The 21,903-nt window shown below is 47.2% G+C and overlaps 1 protein-coding gene and 1 non-coding gene across 6 annotated transcripts in view; both read left to right on the forward strand.

The window, feature by feature from the left end:
* The window catches only part of PDE8A (phosphodiesterase 8A), a 169,135-nt gene extending 159,665 nt beyond the window's left edge, over positions 1-9,470 (forward strand). For 3 of the 5 annotated variants that reach the window (XM_075432252.1, XM_075432247.1, XM_075432251.1), the window contains 4 exons: positions 278-410; positions 5,922-6,086; positions 6,995-7,124; positions 7,854-9,470. In XM_075432252.1, the coding sequence (XP_075288367.1) occupies positions 278-410; positions 5,922-6,086; positions 6,995-7,124; positions 7,854-7,960 (535 nt within the window). In that variant the 3' untranslated portion in view covers positions 7,961-9,470. The remainder of the gene's footprint in view (positions 1-277; positions 411-5,921; positions 6,087-6,994; positions 7,125-7,853) is intronic. The other 2 variants (XM_075432250.1, XM_075432249.1) reach the window with 2 other exon arrangements.
* Positions 9,471-19,329: 9,859 nt separating this feature from the next.
* LOC142362631 (small Cajal body-specific RNA 15) lies at positions 19,330-19,460 on the forward strand. Its single transcript, XR_012765208.1, has one exon.
* The last annotated feature ends 2,443 nt before the right edge of the window (positions 19,461-21,903 follow it).

Genomic DNA, 21,903 nt, shown 5'->3' on the forward strand with positions numbered 1-21,903 from the left:
TGTCCTGGCAGCCATCCCGAGCAGCTGGTGCCCCTGCTTCTGACCAGCTTTTTCAGTGTTTCTTCTGGAGATCCAGTCATGCCTCTAGCACACGTGTCTGCACACCAAAGGGTACTTCGTCCAGCATAAATGCAGCTGCCCAAGCCTTTATTACTGTTCTTTCTTCCCCCAGCACCTCTTCAACGGAAATGGTCTGTAGCATTTTTGTTAGACTTGTTTTAGCAAGCAGCCTTTTGTGAACTAGCCAGCATTCTTAATTGTTTCCTTCTTTAAACAGGAATGAGTATCGAACCCTTCGCCAAGCCATTATTGACATGGTCTTAGCAACAGAAATGACAAAGCACTTTGAGCATGTCAACAAGTTTGTCAACAGCATTAATAAACCCTTGGCAGCACTAGAAGAAAATGGGGTAAGCAACACTGTAAGTCCTCCTTAAAATGAGTAGGCAGGGACTGGGAAACCTTGGCAGTAGGAAATCCCCACGTGATATTCTGAGAAAGTTCATCAGAAACGTGGAGAAAGAGCAACTAGAAGTGTGTCTTTCACCTCTGGGCTTGAATGCCCTTCTGCTTAACATGGTTGTCACACATTTTGAGCATGAGTGCAACTCACTTGGATCCTATTAATATTGCAGTGCTATGATGTTGTACTTGGGACCAGATGCTTGTGTTGTATATTTTCCCGTTAAAAATCCATTTTGATGAACCCAGTCACTCGCCCCCATGGAGAGAGTGCTAGTGGCAAGACCTGGTGTTGTTGTTGGCCATTTCTGCAAAGTGGCGAAGATTTGCCTCCGAACAGAATCTGAATGACTCCCTCACTCCCAACGGGAACCGCTGGTGGTGCAGCATAAGGGCAGATATATTGACTGCCATATGGTGCATTCGCTGGAAATGAGGGGCCTCAACCTTCAGTGCTGCCTGGCAGCATTCATGAGTTTTCTGTCTACTTTCTTTTTTAATCTTTAAAATAGATCATGGTGGCATTATGTATCATATAGACATAATCAATAGCCATCTGGAACCCCATGGACACAATGAAATTGCCTGTTAAGAACTCGTTCTGAAAAACCACACCAGTTTCAATAACAGCTTCAACCAGCAGTTTTGTTGCCAGTAAGAGCAGTGTATAATTTTGTTGGAATGGTTTTTGCAAAGAGAAGATTTTCAGAAATGTTTATAAGAAAATTTTCATTGGTGGCAGTGTCCTGCAGGAGCTGTAATGGTTTTCTGTGTTTTCTTACGATGTTTTTTAGAAAGCCACATTTATGACTGTTGTGTGTAACTGGGGGAGGTGCATATTTTTGTTATCTGAAGGTGGGAGAGGAACAGGTCTTGTTCCTTCACCCATCAGAAGCAGACTGGAGCTTAATTGGAGGAGAGTACTTTTGTCCACAGAAGTACATGATAGAATTGGCTTTGTTCTTGGCACCCAGCAATGCTAATGAGAACTATGTGAATGTGAAGCCAAAGTCCCAGTAGGATACTGGTTTTACTGACTAAACTGGGAGAAAGGCTGTTAAGTGTGTGGCTATGAAGTACTTTTCCCAGACAGCCTCACAGTGCAGAATGTGGCTTAAAGTCACAGACAGACTAATACTGTTGATTTTTGTGGATGCTGTATTGAACCTTGTGTAATTATGAAGTTCACTGCCCAGGACATACCTATATGTTGTTACAAGTGCCTGTTCACTGCTGCCAGAACACAGAGAAGGCCAGAACTAGTTTGTGCACACATTTGTCCTTAGATTGATCATTTAATAGCTAAGCCATAACAAAGGCTTAGCACAGTTGGTCTCCTACCTATTACAAATAAAGGAAGGATGGTGAAAAAACAGGCTTAAATTGTAAAGCTGTCGAATGTGCCAGAACTACCACCATCTCTTCAACCTAATAACTCCATTTATGTGCATGTGTTATGGTGCCGTCAGCCCTTAACTGTATCATCAGATTCTGTTTTTCACTGACTCTGCTCTGACTTCAGAGTCCCTGCACTGCCCACTGTCTTGTCGTGCTGTTTTCACTTCCCACCCACTGTTGTGCTCCTTGGCTTCCCACTAGCTCTGCCTCTCTTCCTCCTCCATTTTCCAGCACTAGCTTCCTCACTCCACAAGTCCCTCCTTTTCAGCCTTCCTCCCCTCTTCAGTTCTCTTTGCTTGTCAGTGTCCTCTTTCCTTCACAGTTCCCAGGACTTTTGTGCCACTCCTTCGCTTCATTTTTTTTGTATTCACATCAGGCAACGACCTCCTCTTCGCCGCTGCTGTTTTTCTGCAGGTTTTACTTACTGCAAGTACAGGAGAGACAAGCTCCCGGTTCTTAGCTACAAAACCAGGACCTGGACAGTGCCTGGTCCAGCACAGCCAGGATCTACAGTCGCAGGGAGAGTCCTGTTCAGTCCCAGGCTCCAGCAATCCCTACTGAGTCTACACAAACCACAACTTTCTCCAGAATTTGTAACTTGTCCAGCAGATTTTCACACAGGTGGTGACTGGTTTACCCCAAAACCATCCCTCCAACTAAATTCCAGGTCCTCACTCATAAAGATGTAAGGGTAGTAGAAAAGAGAAAAACAGCAATAATTTTTAACATCAGCATGAAGAGCTTATTTCCCCCAACCTCATATTTAGAAGCGACCAAAACATTTTTAACTGTAGTTTTCAGGGGGGGAAAAAATCTTTGCCCGAGGCAGACACCTGGTGGGGAAACTTCAACCAAACAATTTAAATTGGCAGTCACGAACAGTATTAAAGAAAATCTTTTAATGTGAAGTGTCAGCCTGCAGGCTAGCCTACAACCGTAGCTGTAGATGATCAAGCTGTTTCATTGTAGACCTTTTTTTAACCATATATATGTATTAATTTATGATTGTGGAATTTTCCACAGAGCCAGTTTTGCTTAGAACAATTTTAAGAAATAATACACTAGTACCTTTATTTGAATGCCTGATAGACATTTTTTGTTTCAGGATATTTGAAAGAAAACACAAGGCCAGCAAAATGGATGGAAAATTGTGATGATAAACAGTTCTTTGCTCAGTTCCTTGGTTGTAACACACAAGAAAAAAAGACGGGGGAGGAGTCCTTGGTAGATTACAAGCAAGTGAGCTAGCCAGGAAAAGCCAGGGCGCTTTGTTGTCTGCGCACAACACTCTGCAGATGAAGGAGCTGCTTGATGCAGCCCAGTGCTGCCATACCGCCTCCCTGCTCACCTCCCAGCATAGTCTGGCGTGTAGGCTCACTAGAGGACCTATTCTCTCAGTACTCTGGAGAAATGGCTTGTCTTTGTAGCTCTTGAAAATCTGCAGGGATGCAGCTGGGCAGCCCTGCTGGGTGAGCGTAGCAGCATTCAGTGTAGGAGGGGAAGAGACATGGAGGACAAACAAGGGAGCTGCTGCTGCTGGGTTGTAGTGCACCACACCGCTGACCTTGTGGGATGTGCCCTCTAGGGCACCTAGTCCTGCTGGAGGGCTCTGTACTGGCCTGGCTCAGGGCGCAGAGCCCCTCCTCCCAGCCCCAAGAATTGGGATGCAGCAGCATCCGTCTGAAGAGTCAGACTCCCCTTCCTGCCTGTTATGGAAAGCTGAACAGCTGTTGCTGCTGAAGAACAGGGCTCAGACCTCTACAGTCAGACAGTAAAAACAAATATAGTGACATACAGAAATCAAACAAAAGTTTAATTCTGCCCTTGAGCCCCAGCGGCTGCAAGGAAATAATCTGCCCCACAAAGCATTTGTGATTCACAGCAAATTCTGCCCAAGGATGGTAAGAAAGACAAAGGCTATGTAATTGTTATTGAAAACAAGAAGCAAAATGTTTCCCTTCTTTTGGTTGGGAGTTTCTCAGTTCAGCAAGTTCCTATTAAAAGGCCTGTAATGTGTGAGTGGGTAAACCCAATCATTTGCTGTGCTTGTTACTAGCAGAACAACACCGGCAGATCCTCTTTTGGGTCCAGTCGTGTATCTGGTTGCAGCGGCAGCGTGTGTTTCCTGGCCTGGTTTCCAGTCATGGCGGTGACTCAGTGTAGTGTTTGCAGGCTGAGCTGCCAACCCTGTGTTCCAAATGGGACAGTTCCACTTATTTTTTTTATTTATTATTTTTATACATATTTGTTCAAAGAGCCATGCTGAGAAGCTGCTCTGTTTGTTTCCTTTCTTCTTTTGTTTCATAAACTGAAAAAAAATCCTTTCCAGCTCCAGCATCCTTTATCCTCCCATTTCCCTTCATGATGTCACCTAAGCCTATGACAGGAAGCCAACGTCTGACATGCAAAGACACCTCTGCACTCTGAGCAGGATGCTGGGACTAAGCACAGTGAGCACATTTTATTCCCAAGACATCCGCATCCAGCAAGTAGAACTGTGCCCTTGATTTGAACAGATCACGGAAGCCAACATCCTTTCTTGATTCCTGGTGGTTTACCTACTAGGATATTCTCTCCTATCCTTAACTGAGTGATCTGTAATACTTTTCCATGCTTAATTTTGACACACTGCTCGTGTTTCTGGAGCTTCTGTCACTTTACTTTGGCTTTCTCTTACATAATTTTGCCATGCATTTGGAGATGTGTGCACCTCACTTTTGTTTCCTCTGTATTTTCCTTCCACGTATCTAGGAAGGAGGGAAAATAATTGGTGTGGGAGTCTCATTTTGGTGGGAATTGTGGAGCTGGTGTTTCTGAGCCAGTATACTACCAAACAATTTTTTTATTATTGTCAGTTTCTTCCTTCAGGAAGAACTTTCTTCTCTGCAAGAACTTTCTTCTGAAAAATATGTGCTAATAAAAGACCAAAATGTTTCTGCTGCTTTGTATCTCCCTCTTTGTACTGCAGGAACTGCTGGCACATCATTATCATTATTATTACTGTTACTTCTTCACTGCTCTGATTATAGACCAAGACCTTGTTAGGTGCCAGAGAAGTGTAGTATATTCCGTGCTTCAAAGAGTTTCTGTTCTGAGTAGACTGTGCTGTAAATTTCTGTACCTACCCTTCCCTAAAGTGTCAAGTAATAATGTTGTACTTATAGGTAACTTTTAAAGAGATTTTAATCCTCAGTCTTTGTCTTTTGGAAACTTACTTCATCAGACCTCCACAGAAAATAGCTTCTAATCTGGATCATCGGAGCCTTTACTCATATTAGGCGCGTACTGACTCCAAATATAGAGTACTGTTCATGCGCTTATATGTGCAGTCTGGGAACCAAGTAGAAGCCATGTGTGGGCTGAAAACTTTCCTGAACTCGCAGAGGAGAGATGAGGCTGTTCGGAAGCGTGTTTCCAGTATATTGCTTTAATACTGATAAACTCTCAGAAACCAAAATTCCCGGTCAGGTCTGAGACTGATGGAGCAGCACGGCTCGAGTGGAAGGGAATGAGGAGCATGCCTGGGAGGCAGTGTGGGATCTGACTCTTCTAATAGCAGCAGCGCTGTCAGAATGATTGATGCTCACGCTGATGAGGTTTGCGTGCAGAGGATGACCGTGCATCTCGGGTCAGCCCTTTTTTTTTTAAGCAGCTCTTCCACTCTTAATGTGTGAGTCCATTAATCCTTGGATTTCAGCAGAGAGTGACATTTTTCTGCCTACACAGTGTTCCTCACTATGTGCGTAGTGATGAATGGATCCTCTCCACACTTTTAAGGAGGCAGATAAGGCATAGAGGGATTAGATGACTTGCCCAAAGATGCCCAAGAGATCTGTCACAAAGGCAGTGACTGAAGCCAGAAGCTGGAATTCAGTGCTAGTTCAGAGCTGTGGCTAACATTCATAATTCCCCTGTAAATTCGGTTGGACATCAGATGTGATAGCCGGTAGCAGGACTGATCCCTGTAGGATCTGCTGAAAGCATTCCAAAGCCACAAAGCTTTTGAGTAAGTGCACAGAGACCTTGCTAATGGATTGCTTTTAATTCTTAAAATGTTACAGAATAATGGTGATGGAGAGTCAATCAAAACTGTTCTCACGTCTCCTGAAAACCGTATCCTTATCAAACGCATGTTGATAAAGTGTGCTGACATTTCCAATCCGTGCAGACCCATAGAGCAGTGCATAGAGTGGGCCGGCCGCATCTCGGAGGAGTACTTTGCACAGGTAAGGCAGCTAAAACAGGCCGCTGAGATTCCAGGTGAGCGTCTCTTTAAAAGGGAAGAGAAGGGTGCATACACTGCCAGTGTCCCAGAACATCTAAGGCTGCATTATGTAATGTGAAAAATAACAACTTTTTATTTTAAATGATGCCAATACAAGACTAGATGCCTTCAGACAGACGAAATTTGACAACTTCTACAGTGCAGTTTTTTAAAAATTTAAGCTTTTGAGTTGTTCAGTCCAGAGCTGGGCTTTTTGAGTGTTGTCTGCAAAGGTATTCCCATCACAAGAGGCAGAGGAGGGGTGCCTTCTGTCCACCCACGTGCTGGCTATGCCTTGAGAGTAGGATCAGCGGGTCCTAGTGTTAGCACGGGAACAGCACTCACTCCAAGAAATGCTGTAAGACCTTGGCACGCTGTGCTGAAGAAAGGTTTTAAGACAGGGAAAGGGAGAGGGCAGAGTCATTATTACAGATGATAGACCAAATACTGCAACTGGGACTTGGTGCCTCAAGGGGGAAAAAGGAGGATGAAAAAGATATTTTACCATCTCTGAGTTGTACAGGATATCGCTTCCATCAGAGGCTGAGAATGGTTGAGCATCTCTTAGCTCCAAAGCAGTCATAACTTTACCAGTAACATGAAGTTACTTAGGGTCAGCTTTGTGTGTAGTTGCAGAAGGTGAATGTATCCCCTTGTGGGAAACACTGGAAGGCAGTACTCATCTGCTGTTTGGCGGAAACCTGGACGACCAGGTGCTTAAGATTAAAATGCTGCTTCTTCAGATTTATTCAGGTTCCTCTGTTTATTTGGTAGTTGCATGCTTTAGCCAGTGCTAAATAATCTGCTGCTAAAAGAAGCCCATGAACAGAACGTGGCTGAGATGAATACTCACATGAATGTTTTTTGCAGACTGATGAAGAAAAGAGGCAAGGTTTACCTGTTGTGATGCCAGTTTTTGACAGAAATACTTGCAGCATCCCCAAATCCCAAATATCATTCATTGATTACTTCATCACTGATATGTTTGACGCCTGGGATGGTAAGCAAAACTCTGCTATATGTCCTGACAATAAGTATTTTGTGAACCTTTGAAACTACTGTGATATGAAATTGCTTTCTTATGGCTCCTAAAGAACAGGGAAGATTTCTGCAGTTCGAGTAAGCTTAATAACTTCATTATAGCTTAGAAGTACTTCGACAGTGCATTCTTGTGGCTTCTCTTTAATATATTAGATTCAGGCAATGTCTAACTTTCTTCATTTTAAACTTGCTTCTCTGTAAATGGAGAACAGAACATATTGATGGCTCTTCAGGCACAGTCATTTTGTCCACATTAATATCAGTTATTCTTCAAGAGAAATTTCTACGGTCTGAAAACTGCTTGGGGGACCAGTTATTTCCTTCCAAGTGGTAAAAGTGGTCAGAAATGTGACTCTGCTGAATGCCAGATCATGATGTGTGACTGAGATTTGATGAAGCAGAATAATTATAAGCATAATTAGCTATGCCCCGCCTGGAAAACAGGGTCCCTTTGCTGGGACTTGCAATACCAGTATTAAGTAGACTGAGAGAACAGTTGTCAGTGGCCTGAGTGATACATGAGTGATGAGAGCTATAAAGCCAAAACCATTTCAAGCATCAGCATGACAGATTTAAGCTTTCCTGCTTAACACAGTTGCCCAGACATTTCAAGTGATATTTAAGCAGACAGAATCATGTGACTGTTTCAATTCTGCAAACTAAATACACTCTGCCCTTTCTTCCCTAGCATTTGCAGACCTGCCAAATTTGATGCAGCATCTGGATAATAACTTTAAATACTGGAAAGGACTAGATGAGAGGAAGCTGCGGAGCCTTCGACCACCACCAGAATAGCAATTAGACCATGGTGTGTAATTTACTAACCAGATGCATATTTATTCAAGCTCACTTTTATTCATGTGATTTCAGATTTGTTTTGGTCTCTTCAGTATTACAGTAAGACTAGCCCATGCGCTTGGGGAACTCTCAAATTCAAGAGAACATGAGGTCAGCAAGCGACTTCCACAAACTACCATCTGTGGACTCCGATGAAATAAGCCTGTCAAGTGGAATTGCACTGGATTGCTGCAGTACTTGTACTGAAGGGGGTTTATTAGTGAACATGTTTTTGCGATACCTTCATACCAGTATCCAAAGCTGAAAGACCTTGAAGAATCTTCATAAAAAGGACATTCACTAGAAGATTTTGCTTAATCCTCAATCCTGCAAGTGAAAAAGAAGTATCTATTAATAGAGACTCACAGCTTTTATGAGAAAGCTACATGCTTTTTATAAGCACTTAAGACAGTTATGTAGAACAATCAGACATTTAAAATGCAACTCTGTATGAAGGAATTTTTGATCTATGAAAAATAGATGTACTCTATTTTTTCACATCACAGAAGGTGCAATCATTCACTTCTGAGCACTACTGAAAGTGAGTTCTCTTTAAGAAATTTAGTAGCAAATGTAAAAAATAACACAAGAATTTTTGAGGTTGATCGTTAGCATCTATGATTAAAATTATATGTTTTATTTATTTTGTTAGATGTTCAATATTTTCTATGAATTTATAAATACTTAAAAGCCAAAGCCAACTTTAGATGCATTACAAATTTACATGATTCATACTCATTAATATACATTTAATTGATGTACAGACCTTTTATTTTCATAATGCAAATACAAAATACTCTACAATGATACATTTTTATTGCACTGTAAGGATAGATGTGTATGTTTAAATATTGTCTGATTTATGTTAATTAAAATAAGTTTTATTGAAAAGGTCTCACTTGAGAGTAGTAGAATAAACAAGAAATGTATACTGTCTGAGCACCAGAACTGCAGTAGCTCTCCCACAAACCAGAGACGACCACCTGATCTTCCCTTGGCTACAAAAATAATAATATGTGAAATTCAGCGGGTCGCCACATCTGATCTGAGGTCACAGCCTCGATCAAAAGGACTTGGGTTCCCCAAGAGTGCTGCCGGGGAGGGGGGCTTCTGTATGCCCCACACCCCACGCACCACTGCGGGGTGGGGATTCGGCGTGGAACTTGCTGGAACTCTTTGTTTTCTCCCATGAAATTTTATGACTGAATTCCCTGTAAAAGTCTGCCTTATTTTATATAGTATTTCTACAAAGCATTCCACAGCATATATGAAGAGGTAATACTAAACATCTAATGAATTTCAACATTTTATAGCCTATGTATTTTCCTCTGCCATGAAAGAAACAGAACATAAAACCACCAACAAAAACGTTTAACTCAAGAAGTTTGTAAAGGCTGCGTACCTTCACAATTTGATTGAAACCTTCATAGCAAACACCAGAAAATAATAAAATGTATATTTTAAGAAGTGTCAAAGTCCTAGCCATTTCATTTGAAATGTATATTTACTTTGTAGTTTGCAGAGTGACAAATACATGAAATTCTTTTAAAAATAACTAAGATACCTGCTGTGTGGGGAAGGGAAGAGTTGAGGGGGTTGGACTGGCATAAGGGTGATGAAAGGTGGTACATGGCTGGCCAGCCCCTGTGTTTGTGGCCTGACCTTGGCAAGCCCATCAAACCTCTGTGTGCCCTTGGACAAGTCTCTTCACAGCTAAAAGCAGTGCCGTGCTTGCTCCCCTGAAGGACTAGAAGAGTATCCTGTCAGCCTTCCCGGTAGGCAGAAAGGCACTCCAAAAGCATTGAAGGAATTGCTGACTATTGTCAATGCAGAGGCAATTGACTTTAGAGACTTTTTGAACTATTCCTGAAGACACACAAGCAGGGGAGAGGTGGATGATGGAGCAGTTCAAGGGCTGCAGCAGTAGGAGCATTAAAGCAGGTAAGAAAGGAACAGGTGACCTCTCCAGTTGTTACCTGTTTCTGTGTTCCTCCTTCCTCTCCAAACTGATGAGACTCGTGAGCCACCACCATTTGAAGCTCACTACTGTTTATGTTTGCGTCATGCCTTTTGCCAGTGCTGCCCTTACCCTGCTCGTGTGCTCTCCCTTCCTACATAGTATCTGGGTTACGTGCTGTCAGGGCAGGGAGTTCCATAATTTCCTTTAGTTCATCAATGCGTGTATATTGCCTGACCCAGTGGGGCTCAGAGCCTGCCTCAGAGCACCCGGACCATGCCACTGTCTCAGTGGTAACAGTAGGACAGAGGGCATGGGGTCCTTGTTCATCTTCCTCGGGTTCTACAATCGATACTTAAAGAGCAGACACATTTCCACTGAAGGCTGACAAAATCCAGTATCCTATTTCCAAACGGAACATTGCAAGGAGAGGGAGAGTTGGCTGCTGGATGCGTTGTTTTCCTGGCAATACTACATTGTGTTTCCACATACATGCACCTATGGTAATAGGCTGTAATTTGCCACCTGGCATTGATCTCTTCTGTTGCATGCAGGCTCCGGTGCCTGGTTCAAGGAAAAGCTGCTCTGGCTCCATTAGAGGGAAGCTGCATCAGACCGTCAATATCTCCTTCACTCATCTGCTGCAAAAGGGACAGGAGAGGAAAAGTAACAGCATATGGGCCCAGAGGATGTCTGCAGGAAGGGGGTAAAAATATTTCTTCATAAGCATAGTTAATATTCTGGGTTATATTAATGAATGGTAAAAGCAGTTAATTTAATCTGCCATAAAAATGCCTGACGCATCATCATTGAAAAGATGTGATCAATATGATTAATTCCCTGAAATTCACACTGCATCTTTAATGCCATTACTTGGACTGTACAGCTATGCTAATCAATCCTCGGTATCTGCCAGATTTATGTCCGTAATGGTGTACAATAATTTCACTTCACATAAAGCACTGATTGCACTGATTGCCACAGATTGCAGCTCTGTTCATTCTGTTGCCCATCTAAATGTCACTGTTTCCAGGAACAGATTATAATTAAAGCCTGGAACCACCACGCCTGATCCTCACCTCAGATCTCTTCCCACCGAGGTTCTCTCTACAAGCTGCACCTCTTCAGCCTGGTGTGCAGCGTGAGGCGGTGCGGGCTCAGCGGGGCCCATTCTGGGCTGCTGCCCGTGCAGCAGGAAGGGCCTTGCTGCGGAGCAGTGATAGCTCTAGTGTGATATTCATCCCTCCAGTGTCCAAATGTCTTTGGATCCCATTGCAAATTCTTCAGCCGTTCCAGATCCCCTTCCTTTCTTCTCCAAGATTACACAGCAACAACACATGCCCTGTACTCTGGACCCTTTCCAGTTTAGTATCACTTCCCATGCTTTTTGAACTGTCACTCAGTGATGGAGCTCTGCTTGGGACAGAAACCATGGCTTTACTGATGGTCCTTCACCATGGAAGGGAGAGCCCTGGAATGAGCTGAAAGAGTATGATTGAAACTATTCCCCATTTCAGCCAGGCTGGCAGTCTTATACAGTGTCTACACTTGCATTTGTTCTTGCTTCAATGTCAATACAAGAGTAAATTCTAATGCAGACATGATGAAGGAGAGGTGCTTTGTGCTCCAGGGTTTTCATCTTACAACTTTGTGTTTCAAAACTGAATAAGGTTCAGCAATTCAGCATTAAATGACCCATTCAGAATCCTTGGCTCTATTTTCCATATTTTCAATCAGGTAATACTGCTGCTAAACCTGGGCATTTAGCAAATTGCCCTAGATGAATATCTTGGTCCCTTCAAGAGAGAGGTATAAAATTGTGGGTAACAATTGCTTATTCTTACAAAAGGAGACACCAGACAGGTGGTGTGCTTTGTCACAGGTCTGAAGATAGCTTTCATACTATGATTTTCCCTGTGGCTACATCTAAATTAAAAATCACCTGCAATTGAATGAATGCCTTGGGTTTTGTTGCAGTGCTTTTTGCTGTGGCTGTCTCTCCTTGTCTCAGTAGAGACATCATTGATACTACACTTTAAAAAATGTGTCATGAATGTGAAGGAATTGAAGCAATGACAAAGCCATTCCTACATAAAAGAGAAGAAAGGATAGTAAAATTAAGTATCTATTAATCCCTTACAGGATGCTCAGAAACAGCACAGGGAAATTGTAGTCGGTTGTGCCCTTCTGTGAGACCAGAAGGGTTTGAGTCATGACTCTGCGTGGAGCACTTTGAAATGAACTTTCAGAGCTATTCACAAGCTTCAAAACAAATAATCTCTCTGCTGACGTGTGACATCATGCCTCCAAGGTACAGTGATCCCAGGGGTGCTCATTAAGTGATAGCAGGATGGATTGCATTTCACCCTGACATGATATTTGGATGCAGAAAATGAGCTTTTAAATTACTGCCATGTCCCTGTGCAGCCTGTACTGCTGGTTCAGAACAAAGGGGATGTCCAGGTGCTTCAGCTATTTGTTGCTACGCTGAAGCTGTGGCTCTGCGGGCAAAGGACTTACATTGTAACTCCACTGAACGCTTTTTCTCGGTGCCTGCTTTGAATGTTACTAGGACAAAGTGTCTCATGTTTTCATTTTTCTCCCTTGTTTAACATCTTTAAGACTCTCTTCCCACGCAAACCTCAGTGAACTCAGCTTTGCAAACCCTGTGGAGCGATGTGTTAGCATCCTCCTTAACAAGCAAGGCAACTGAGTCAGAAAAGGCCAGAGGCCCCAGAGTCACTCAGCAAAATGCTTTCGAGGCTTCTGAACACCTCTGAGGTCCTGGACCTTCAAGCCCTGCCTGTGGTTTAACAATAAGTCTTTCTCAGGCCAGGACATGGTCTTCTGGTCTTCTGATGTAATGGCTGAAAGCCTTACACTGCTATCCACAGGCAGAAGAAGAATACAAACATAGTTAACCACAACAGCTTGTGAGCGCTGTGTTGCTACTGCCTGCAGTGTGAGTATGTCTGCAAGGTCTTTTGTATTGTACTCCCACATGCACACTGAAGTTCAGGAGTGTTTGCAGGCACCTCTGCCTGCGAGGTTACGTTAGCAAACACAAGCAGCTGTACACACTTGTTGAAATGTGAATCTCTCTTTTCTTGGCTTGCTTGCTCCCCCCCTCGAGTGGCAAGAGTCATTGCTAGAGCTAAAACTAATCTTAGCTCAGCCCATGGTAATTAACAGAAGTTACTTCATCCTTTAATCACGTACGTTTCTCTTGGGGGTAATGAATAGCACAGCAATGCATGCAGTTTCAGGGAGGAACTGAAAAACGCGATTGCCTGGTTTTGAAATGAAAGGAGGAATTTAGCCAGTGTGTAATTATTCAAGTGACAAGTTAGTCCTGTCTGTATTTAATATTCCAAAGTGGTATTTGATGTAAATCCTTCCCCAGAGTTCATTACATTAGCTCTTAGCTCAAACTGAGCACACTGAGCGCCAAGTTCAGTGTGCAGCATGTTTTATAACTGAGTAGAACGACGTCATCCTGGCGATCCTGCAGCTCCCTAGTTCTTTGGGAGGAGGTACGGCTTTGTCTTCAGCTTAAAGATGAAATGGAATATGTTTGATGAGATTCCCTTGTATTTGCAGTGTGCAATGTGTGAGGAATACTGCTTTGCACCTCCAGCAAGAACCGTCCCTTTTTGCCTAAAAAAACCCCAACGATATTACTTTGCTTGAAATATTTTTCTTTACAGAAAATGAAATTTTTCCTTTACAGATCTCTAAGTGCTTTACAAGAAGACCCACAGAGCCCTTTTGCAGGTTGGTAAAACACACTGCAGAGAAGGCAGTGGCTTGTGGGCATCCATCCTGCGGGAAACCCTGGCCCAGACCTGGGGGCTGCCAGGCTGCTGCTGAGGGCTCCGAGCTGAACCACGCTGACTTTCAAAGAACGTGGGAAGAGAAATTTAGAAAGCAGGTGCTGTCATAACGATTTGTCACTGCCGCTTTACAGATATTGGGCAGAGCATGGAGAAGCCAGAAATCGGTCCTCCCTCGCCACTTTGTCCTGACCCAGTGACACTTGCGGGAGCACCGGGTGCCATCGGCGTGTGCACACGCAGGCCCAGCGCCTGTCCCCAGCGGTGGGTGCTGCCAGCTGCTGCAGGCGCTGTTCACCGTAAGTAAGACCACAGGGATAAATCATGAATATAAGCGCTAAGAAACAGGCAAGGTGCCCAGCCCCCGCACTGAGACTGGGCTGGGAATGGCATGTATAACATCAGGCACAGTTTTTGGGGATAGTTAGGGAGAAAGACTCCAATTGCAGGAGTAGACAGTTTTCAGGACATCAAGAGAGCAGAATGAAATTCTCCTCACCATACAACCAAGCCCTAAGAGGGAGCAGCCTCTCCCAGCCCCTGAAAATCCACGCTGGCAGACACAGTGCAAATATGCTGTCCCCTGTTATGACAAAGCTCTGACAAGCCAAGGTTGGAGAGCAGAAAGCTTCAGCTGCTCTATCATGCCAGGAACAAAAAAAAAAAAGAAAGAAAACAAAAAGCCTTGTTTTAAAATAAGCTGTTTTAAATAAACAAGTGTTCTTTGAACTACATCAGAGTACATACCTAACAATATTTGTTAAGTAAATATCAGTGACATGTTGAAGTCTGGCTCAGTATGTAGTATCACAGCTGCATTTGTGTTGCTTTTGTTGTAACAAGAGCCCATAGTGTTTCTAGAAGGTGGTCTGAAAAAAGGAAAAAAAGGGGTTTTTTTCCCACTTAGCATCCCACAGGGAAAAAACTGCCCACCAGTAGCCCCACCTCAGGACTTTCAAGTAAAAAACCTGCCCAACTCCCTGATTTTGGTGAAATTATACTTCACTTTCATTGGCTGAGTTCAGTTCATAATCTGTCTCTTAGGTGTTATTTTTCACCCACGGATAAATGATCCACGGATACCCTTGGATCATTTTGGCTTTCCGAAGGAAGTCAGCCCCCGGATTGGTTGCAAACACACAGTCACATTATCAGAGCCTGTACCTGAAATCCTGCGGTGCAGGGCTGAGCAAAGTTCAGCCCTCTTCCCACCTCTTCTGACCAGCTGCTCCCCCAGCTTAGATTTTCTCCAGCTTGGTACTACCACTGTAAGCATAGAGAGCCCCGTGCATAGGTCTCCTCCTCAGAGCTCCGCGACAGAGCTGACCCTGTGTCAGCCAAGATACATTAGCAATGTGCAGAGAGCCACCGAGGGACCAAGAGGGCACCACACAGCCTAAAAGCCAATGTTAAAAAAGTAGTATCAGTTTCTAATTTAAGCAGATCTTTTCTCTATGTATTTGTATTTTTGTTTGTCTACAATATTAGAGATACTGACTCTAGGGTTAGTGCACAGACAGATGAACGCAAAGCACGAGAACAGGTTGTAACAGCGATGGTGCTGAATTTGAGATTCTCCACCGGGAGCAAAGGTTTTCTCTCACATCTGACGGGCTGCGAGGAAGTCGGACTGCTTCTTAAGTGTCCTTTCCTGTATGTCAATACAAGCCATCTCTGAGGGCATGCTCATAAATTTTGGGCTTAATAAATCACCACTGTAGACCGCGTGCTTCCACGTATGGGAAGCACCATGACCTTCTTCTCCCAGCCTTTGCGGGGTGTTGGAGAGGAGGAAAGGTCATGCACTGTGGGACCCAAGGGGGGAAAACTGCAGTTCATAAACCAGGCTTGAGCCACCCAAAAGTCAGGCCGTTGAAGTCACAGTGAGGCTCTGCAGGCAAAAATGACAGCTAGGCTTTTATCTGTATGCCATGGCATCACAGGTCGATACTATGACTTCTTTCTTTTCTTTAAAGCTTTCATGTCGGAGGAATCAAAGCCCCCTACCTCCTCTTCCCAAATTGCCTCCAGTTAATGACAGCATGAACAGTAGTTAGCCCAGGTTTGAAAGAGGCTTTGATGAGATATCGCTCTTTGATAAGCCATTTCAAGGGCAGGAGGCAAAGTGTTTACTTTGCTTGGAAGAGGAGTCTGATGAGCAATTTGCTTTTCTTTTGCCGAGGCCAGACAGAGCTTTGTTGCCTCCAGAACAGGGAGACTGCAGAGGTGGTTTATGGCTACTGCTCTCTACCTCTGGCTACTTCTTTGTGTTGTGCAAGAATAAAAAGTTATGAATTAAGCCCTGCAGCCTGTCCCTACCTGCGACAGCTGCCCCCACGCTGAGGCGCAGCAACCACCCACTCCCCAGCGTTCCCTCCCATGGCTGCTTTCCTGCCTTTGGCTGTCCGGAGGCCCTGTGGAATGAGGGGTGCAGCGAAATCCGGGAGCGGAGCTGGCCCAGAGGAGAGAGCGAGCTGCAGCTTCATGAACAGCTGACCCCTCCTAACCATGCGCTGCGCCCAGAAGGGCCAGGCGTGCACATAAGGCTCGGGGTTGGGCTGGCCAGCCTGCCTGGTGGTGGGCCAACCCACAAAGCATGACACGATTTATCCTGCGGATACTGAAGCTCTCCCAAAGCCTAAGCCCATGCTAAACGCACCAGGTGCTCTCCCGGAGGCGGGATAAGCCACGCCAAAGGAGTGAAAGCAAGCAGGGCTCTCGCTACAAGAAAGCTGTACAAACTCAGATTATAAATGGGGAGGCTATTCAATGTTCATATTGATACCTGTGAATGCAACAAATGTAACATGCAGGGGATGTTGTCACTTCAGGTGGTCAGAATCACTGCACCACCAAAGCAAGTCTTGGCTCTGTGAATAATTGGGACGTTGTAAAATAAGAGACTCCTGAATACTCCCTTTAGGCTCGGCCTTGGGAGAACAGATATGCAAACTACAGAGATAAGGGGGCTGCAAGGTGATCTCAAGACCCCCAACGATTGAAGGACATTACCATACACTAATGAGTTCTCGGAAAAATCATTACTATAATAAGCATTTCTTGGAAATGTAATTCATATGTATATTAACATAGCATAAATACCTAGTAACTGTGTCTGTTTGGTGCAGACGTTTGGAGGAGAGATCCCAGGTATGCCTGGCACTGTAATAAAGAATACCTACTCAATAGCCTTCTGACTATGGAGTCTTCAACTCCGGCTTCTCACGGCGTAATTTCTGGCACCCCAGATGGGACCCACTCTACTCGGCTGCTGGACGTGCTGAGAACAGGACTCCCTAGGGTACCCCTGGGATTTACTCCTCGCCTCACTTGGATCACTGTGGGAAGCAGACAAGGACCATCTAAAGGAGTAAAGATATCCTTTAATTTTTTTTCCTTCCCTTTCTTTCTCTGTTTTGAAATCTGAGACCGGTATCATCAAGCATTAATTGGAGGCCGTGAAATATACCCGACTCTCCCTGCAGAGGCACAATAAATCGGTTTACTACAGCAGCTTTCAGGTCAGCAGGGGAGTAGGATGGGGCAGGAGGTGCTGGGGTGGCTCCAGGCATTTCCTGACCGTGCGCTTTCCAACACCGCAGACGGAACATAAGGAATTTTGTTTAGAGATTGGGAGAAAACTTGAATGTGTCCAACGGGCCGCGAAACACCTCCAGACAGAGGGGCTCTACGTGATGCTTCTGGCTAGCCCGGCCCGGGCGGTGAGTGTGCAGACGGGCGGACTGGGGAGCCCTCCCGACGCCCCGCACCCGCTGGTGGAAGCCCAGCCGCTGCGGAGAGCTGGCGGCTCCCGTTCAGCTGTGCCCGGAGCAGGGCTCGGGGGGAAACACCGCCCGCCCGAGCCCGCAGCGCGATGTCCTTCACCTCCTCAGAGCCGCGGGACACGGACGAGATGAGCAGGAGGCGGACAAGATGGCGGCGCTTGGGAGAAAACCGCGAGGGGCACCAGGCGATGGAGGCCGGGCCGGCGAGGCGCAGCCACACCCGCGGTAACACGCGAGGCCTCTCGCCGCGGCGGCGGGAGGGCAGCGCCGGCCCGGCGCCCGGCCCTGAGGTCATGTTTATTCAGGCCCGGGGAGAGCCCCGCCCGGGCAGGAAGCGGCCGCCGGGGCGGGGGCTCGGCCCGCAGGAAATGGCGGCGGCACGAGGTGAGCCCTGATGGCGGCGGGGCGGGGGGTGCCCGTCCCGGCTCCGGCGCGGCGGCTCCTCCGCCCTGCCCCCCCCGCGGCGGGCCGGGGAGCGCGGCGGCGCGGGGAGCGGCCTCCCGCGGGGAGCGGCGGCGTTCGCGTGTAGGCCCCGCGGCCGGGCGGGGAACTGCCCCGTGGGGCCGGGCCTCGGCCCGCCAGAGCGGCTCCCCGCGGCGCTTGGCTCTCGCTCCCGGCGCCTGGCGGCGTGCATCTCGCGGGGAAGCCCCGCGGCCGTGCGGGGCCGACGGAGAGGAGCCCCGCCCGCGGCCTGTTCTGCGGGGCGGCCGCCGAGCGCTGCCTCCCTGCGGGGCCGGCCCGGTGGCGGGAGCGGCCGCCGGCGCCCTGGGCTTGGTGGAGGAGCTTGGGGCCCCGCTCCCGCAGCCTCTCGGGTGCGGTGCTCAGCTTTGCAGCCGCGGGAAAACGTGTTCTTCCCGCTGCGGCTGCGGGATGAGCACGCTTTGGGCAGAGACTGCGGCCCCGAGCCGCCGTTGTGTGAGGCGGTCTGTGGCCTGGTGTCGCTTGCTGCAGAACGACACAGGCCTGCTCTCCTGCGAGAAGAGGCTGAGGGAGCTCGGCCTGTTCAGCCTGGAGAAGAGAAGGCTGCGAGGGGACCTTACAAATGCTTACAAATATCTCAAGGGTGGGTGTCAGGAGGATGGAGCCAGACTCTCTTCAGTGGTGCCCAGCGACAGGACAAGGGGCAATGGGCACAAACTGAGGCACAGGAAGTTCCGTCTGAACATGAGGAAGAACTTCTTCCCTCTGAGGGTGACGGAGCCCTGGCACAGGCTGCCCAGGGAGGTTGTGGAGTCTCCTTCTCTCGAGATACTCAAGACCTGCCTGGACAAGGTCCTGTGCAGCCTGCTGTAGGTGACCCTGCTTCGGCGGGGGGGTTGGACTGGGTGACCCACAGAGGTCCCTTCCAACCCTGAAGGTTCTGTGACTCCGTGAAAAGTTTTCAGCAAGCTGGGGCCAGGAGAGAGCCAGCCCCGGTATTGCTGGCGATGGAGCGCCCCGGCGTGAGCGCAGCCAGCAGTGGGGCTGTCGCAGGGCTGGGCCGGCCGCCAGTGGAGCTCCGGCGCTGAGCAGAGCGGAGCATCGCCTCGGCACGGGCCCTGGCTGCTGCGCGGTGCGTCACGCAGGGGGAGCGCTGGCTGCCGCAGGGAAACAGGAGTGGGCAGTTACAGAGAGATGGCCAGGCGTGAGGGCAGGAACAGGGACTCGCTGCCCAGGCCAGGAGGTCAGGCTGGGTGGTTAGGTGCTGCAGCCACCTCTGCGAAAGCATGGTCAGTTCCTGAGGCTTCCCAGGAGCTTCTTACAGAGATTCTTCTGGAGGACTAAGAAAGTGGAGCCAGTGACATTATACTGACTCTACTGATACTATCCTCCAAAATTAAATGGTGGAAGAACAAGGCCTGCCTGTGAGAGAAAGTCAGGACCTACTTCCTCTACCTACAAGATTTTATTGGCAATTAGCAAGAGCAAATTAAGTGGGGTGTTTCTGTAGAAGATGGTGGGTGCATTTGGTTTGACTAGGACACACTGGACTGTATCCCAGGGCTGTTGTGCTGCCTGTTGTATTTGTGCTTTTGACATTCTCTCACTTGTGTATTTTTGCTCACAGGTCCCTTTGTTCCCAGCTCCAGGACTGGGCGAGGACGGATGCCGGATGCGCTGAAGGATTATGGTGACCAGTTTGGAAACTGTTCAGCCATCGACTGGCTGCGTCAGCCGGTCTGAGCGCTGGTGCAGCCTTGTGCCAGGGCTCCGTGTGATGCCCTCCCGTGGTAACGACGGGTACTGGTATTTTAGATCAAGAGGGAACAGGAGGCAATGGGGAAAAGCGATCCTTTCTGCCCACCCCAAGGGCGTTTGAGGGTAACTCCGCCTCCTAAGCCCAGGGTTCTTTGGGCAGCCCTGGCACAGTCCCCAGCAAGCGGCTGGGTGAGGTGTCGTTGGGGCTGTCCCATCGCTGGGCAGTTGCTGCTGCTGCAAGCTCCGCAGGGGTGCATAGGTGGCTGCTGCAAGTCAGGGCAGCCTGTGCAGTTCAGGTGCCCAATACCAGGGCTTCAGGCATGAGCTCCTGTCCTTCACAGAAGATGAATTTTGCTACGTGCCAGTAAATGCACATAGTGAAAAGGAACAGGAAGAAAAACGCCAACAGGTACCAGGAAGAATGCGTCTTGCAGCAGGTAACTCGCTGTCAGAGACAAGGACATCTCGTTTTTAACTGACTGTTGTCCTTTCATGTGATCTTTTCACATGATCCCATGTCCTTTCACAGCAGTGAGCCGGAGTTCCTGTAGGCAGGCCAGAGATGAGAACTGGTTTTCCCTCATCCGAGACACCTTTCATTGCAAAGAAATAGCTCTCAGATTGACAGCTCAGCACAGTTCTCCAAGATGAGGGCTATACCCAGGATTCCAGATAAACCCAGTACACTTGGTGTTAGTCTGTTCTGGGGCACTGTGTGGGACCTGTTAGTGCCCTTCAGCCTCAGGAGGAGACTCCCCTGTTACTGTCAAAGACAGCTTCCAGTTCTGTACAGGGTTTGCCCCTTGCCCACGGTCCTGCAGAGGTCCTGCCCTTCCCCCTGTCTGGTGGGCTTACACAGAAAGACGAGGTTGATGTGAACTTCCAGCTTGGGTGTCGTACTGGTCTGATCAGTAGACCCTGTAGTGGAAGTGGTGGCGTCACCGTGAAAGATTAATATAAAGGTAATTCACAGTGACAGCTGGTTTTAAAAAATTCAGGTGGTTCATGCCTTTTCCTTTGCTGTATAAATATTTAAGTGATGGAGTTGGGATTCCTGAGGGAGGAAATGCTGGCGTTATTGGTGACAGGTGAGGCTTTTATTAAACAGAAACATGCAAACTTATATTAAAAGCTCCCATATTGTTTTTAACCTAGTAGCCAATTACTACTTGTTTGTTCGTTTTTCATATATTTCTGTTGCTGCCTTAGCTGTCTGGTACCCTGCCTGGTGGTGACAACTGAGTCATACTCTGCTCCATACTCAGCCATCAGGCCTGCGTTCTCCAGCAGATTCATCAGGCTGGCAGTGTCATGATGGAGCTGTTTGGTACCTATAGAGTCCCACTCCAAGGGTGTCTGAGCATCTCGCGTTTGGCTCAGAAAATCTGTCCCTGCAGCACTCCTGTGAGGGGGTTGTGACCTTCTGAGGACTCCCAGGGCAATTCACCAGTTGAAAAATATTTTGGATTGGGTTCTTGTGTCATCTGAGGTGAACAGCTAACCCTGGTGCCAGGGTACAGGTGTGGTTTAAACACTTGAGGGGAAAGCTGTCGGTGGGGGGTGGGGGTGGGGCTGTTCACAGCAGAGTATCTGCTTTCGTCAGAGTCGTCGGGATCACCAGCAGTCTGTCTGCATTGAAGTCTTCGTTGGGAGGTTCAGACATCCTTGTACCTCTGCTCTGATACGTGGGTGTTTTAGTCTTTCAGACATCTACTTGAAACAAAGGCTGGTCAATTTTTTGGCAGATAAAGGTAAAACATGTTCCAGTGGCTGGAAGCTGGACGCTGAGTCAAGGCACACATTTTTAAGCAAAGTCAAAAAAAAAAAAAAAAAAGGTGCTGAAACAGCTTGGGTGATGCTGTCTCGCCCCTTCATTCCCTGGCAGAGGAGCTGTACGTTTCAGCTGCCGTCCTGTGGCGTGGCCATGCCCGTGTCAGCAGGGCTCACCTGGCTGCCTCCCGCCCTCTGCGCTGGCAGTGGCTGCTGGCTGAGGCACCCGTCTCTGGTGGACACAAGGTGTTGTGCTTGCTGTGAGACAGAGCAACTGAAGGTCTCTGGCCTGCCTCACAGGAGGTCTGACGGAGTGACCGTAACCCTTGCTGCCCTGGAAGTCTCTGGATTCCTGGTAGGCTAAGAAATGGCACTGTA

This window comes from Opisthocomus hoazin, chromosome 10 (assembly GCF_030867145.1).
Source record: "Opisthocomus hoazin isolate bOpiHoa1 chromosome 10, bOpiHoa1.hap1, whole genome shotgun sequence".
Lineage (NCBI taxonomy): Eukaryota > Metazoa > Chordata > Aves > Opisthocomiformes > Opisthocomidae > Opisthocomus > Opisthocomus hoazin.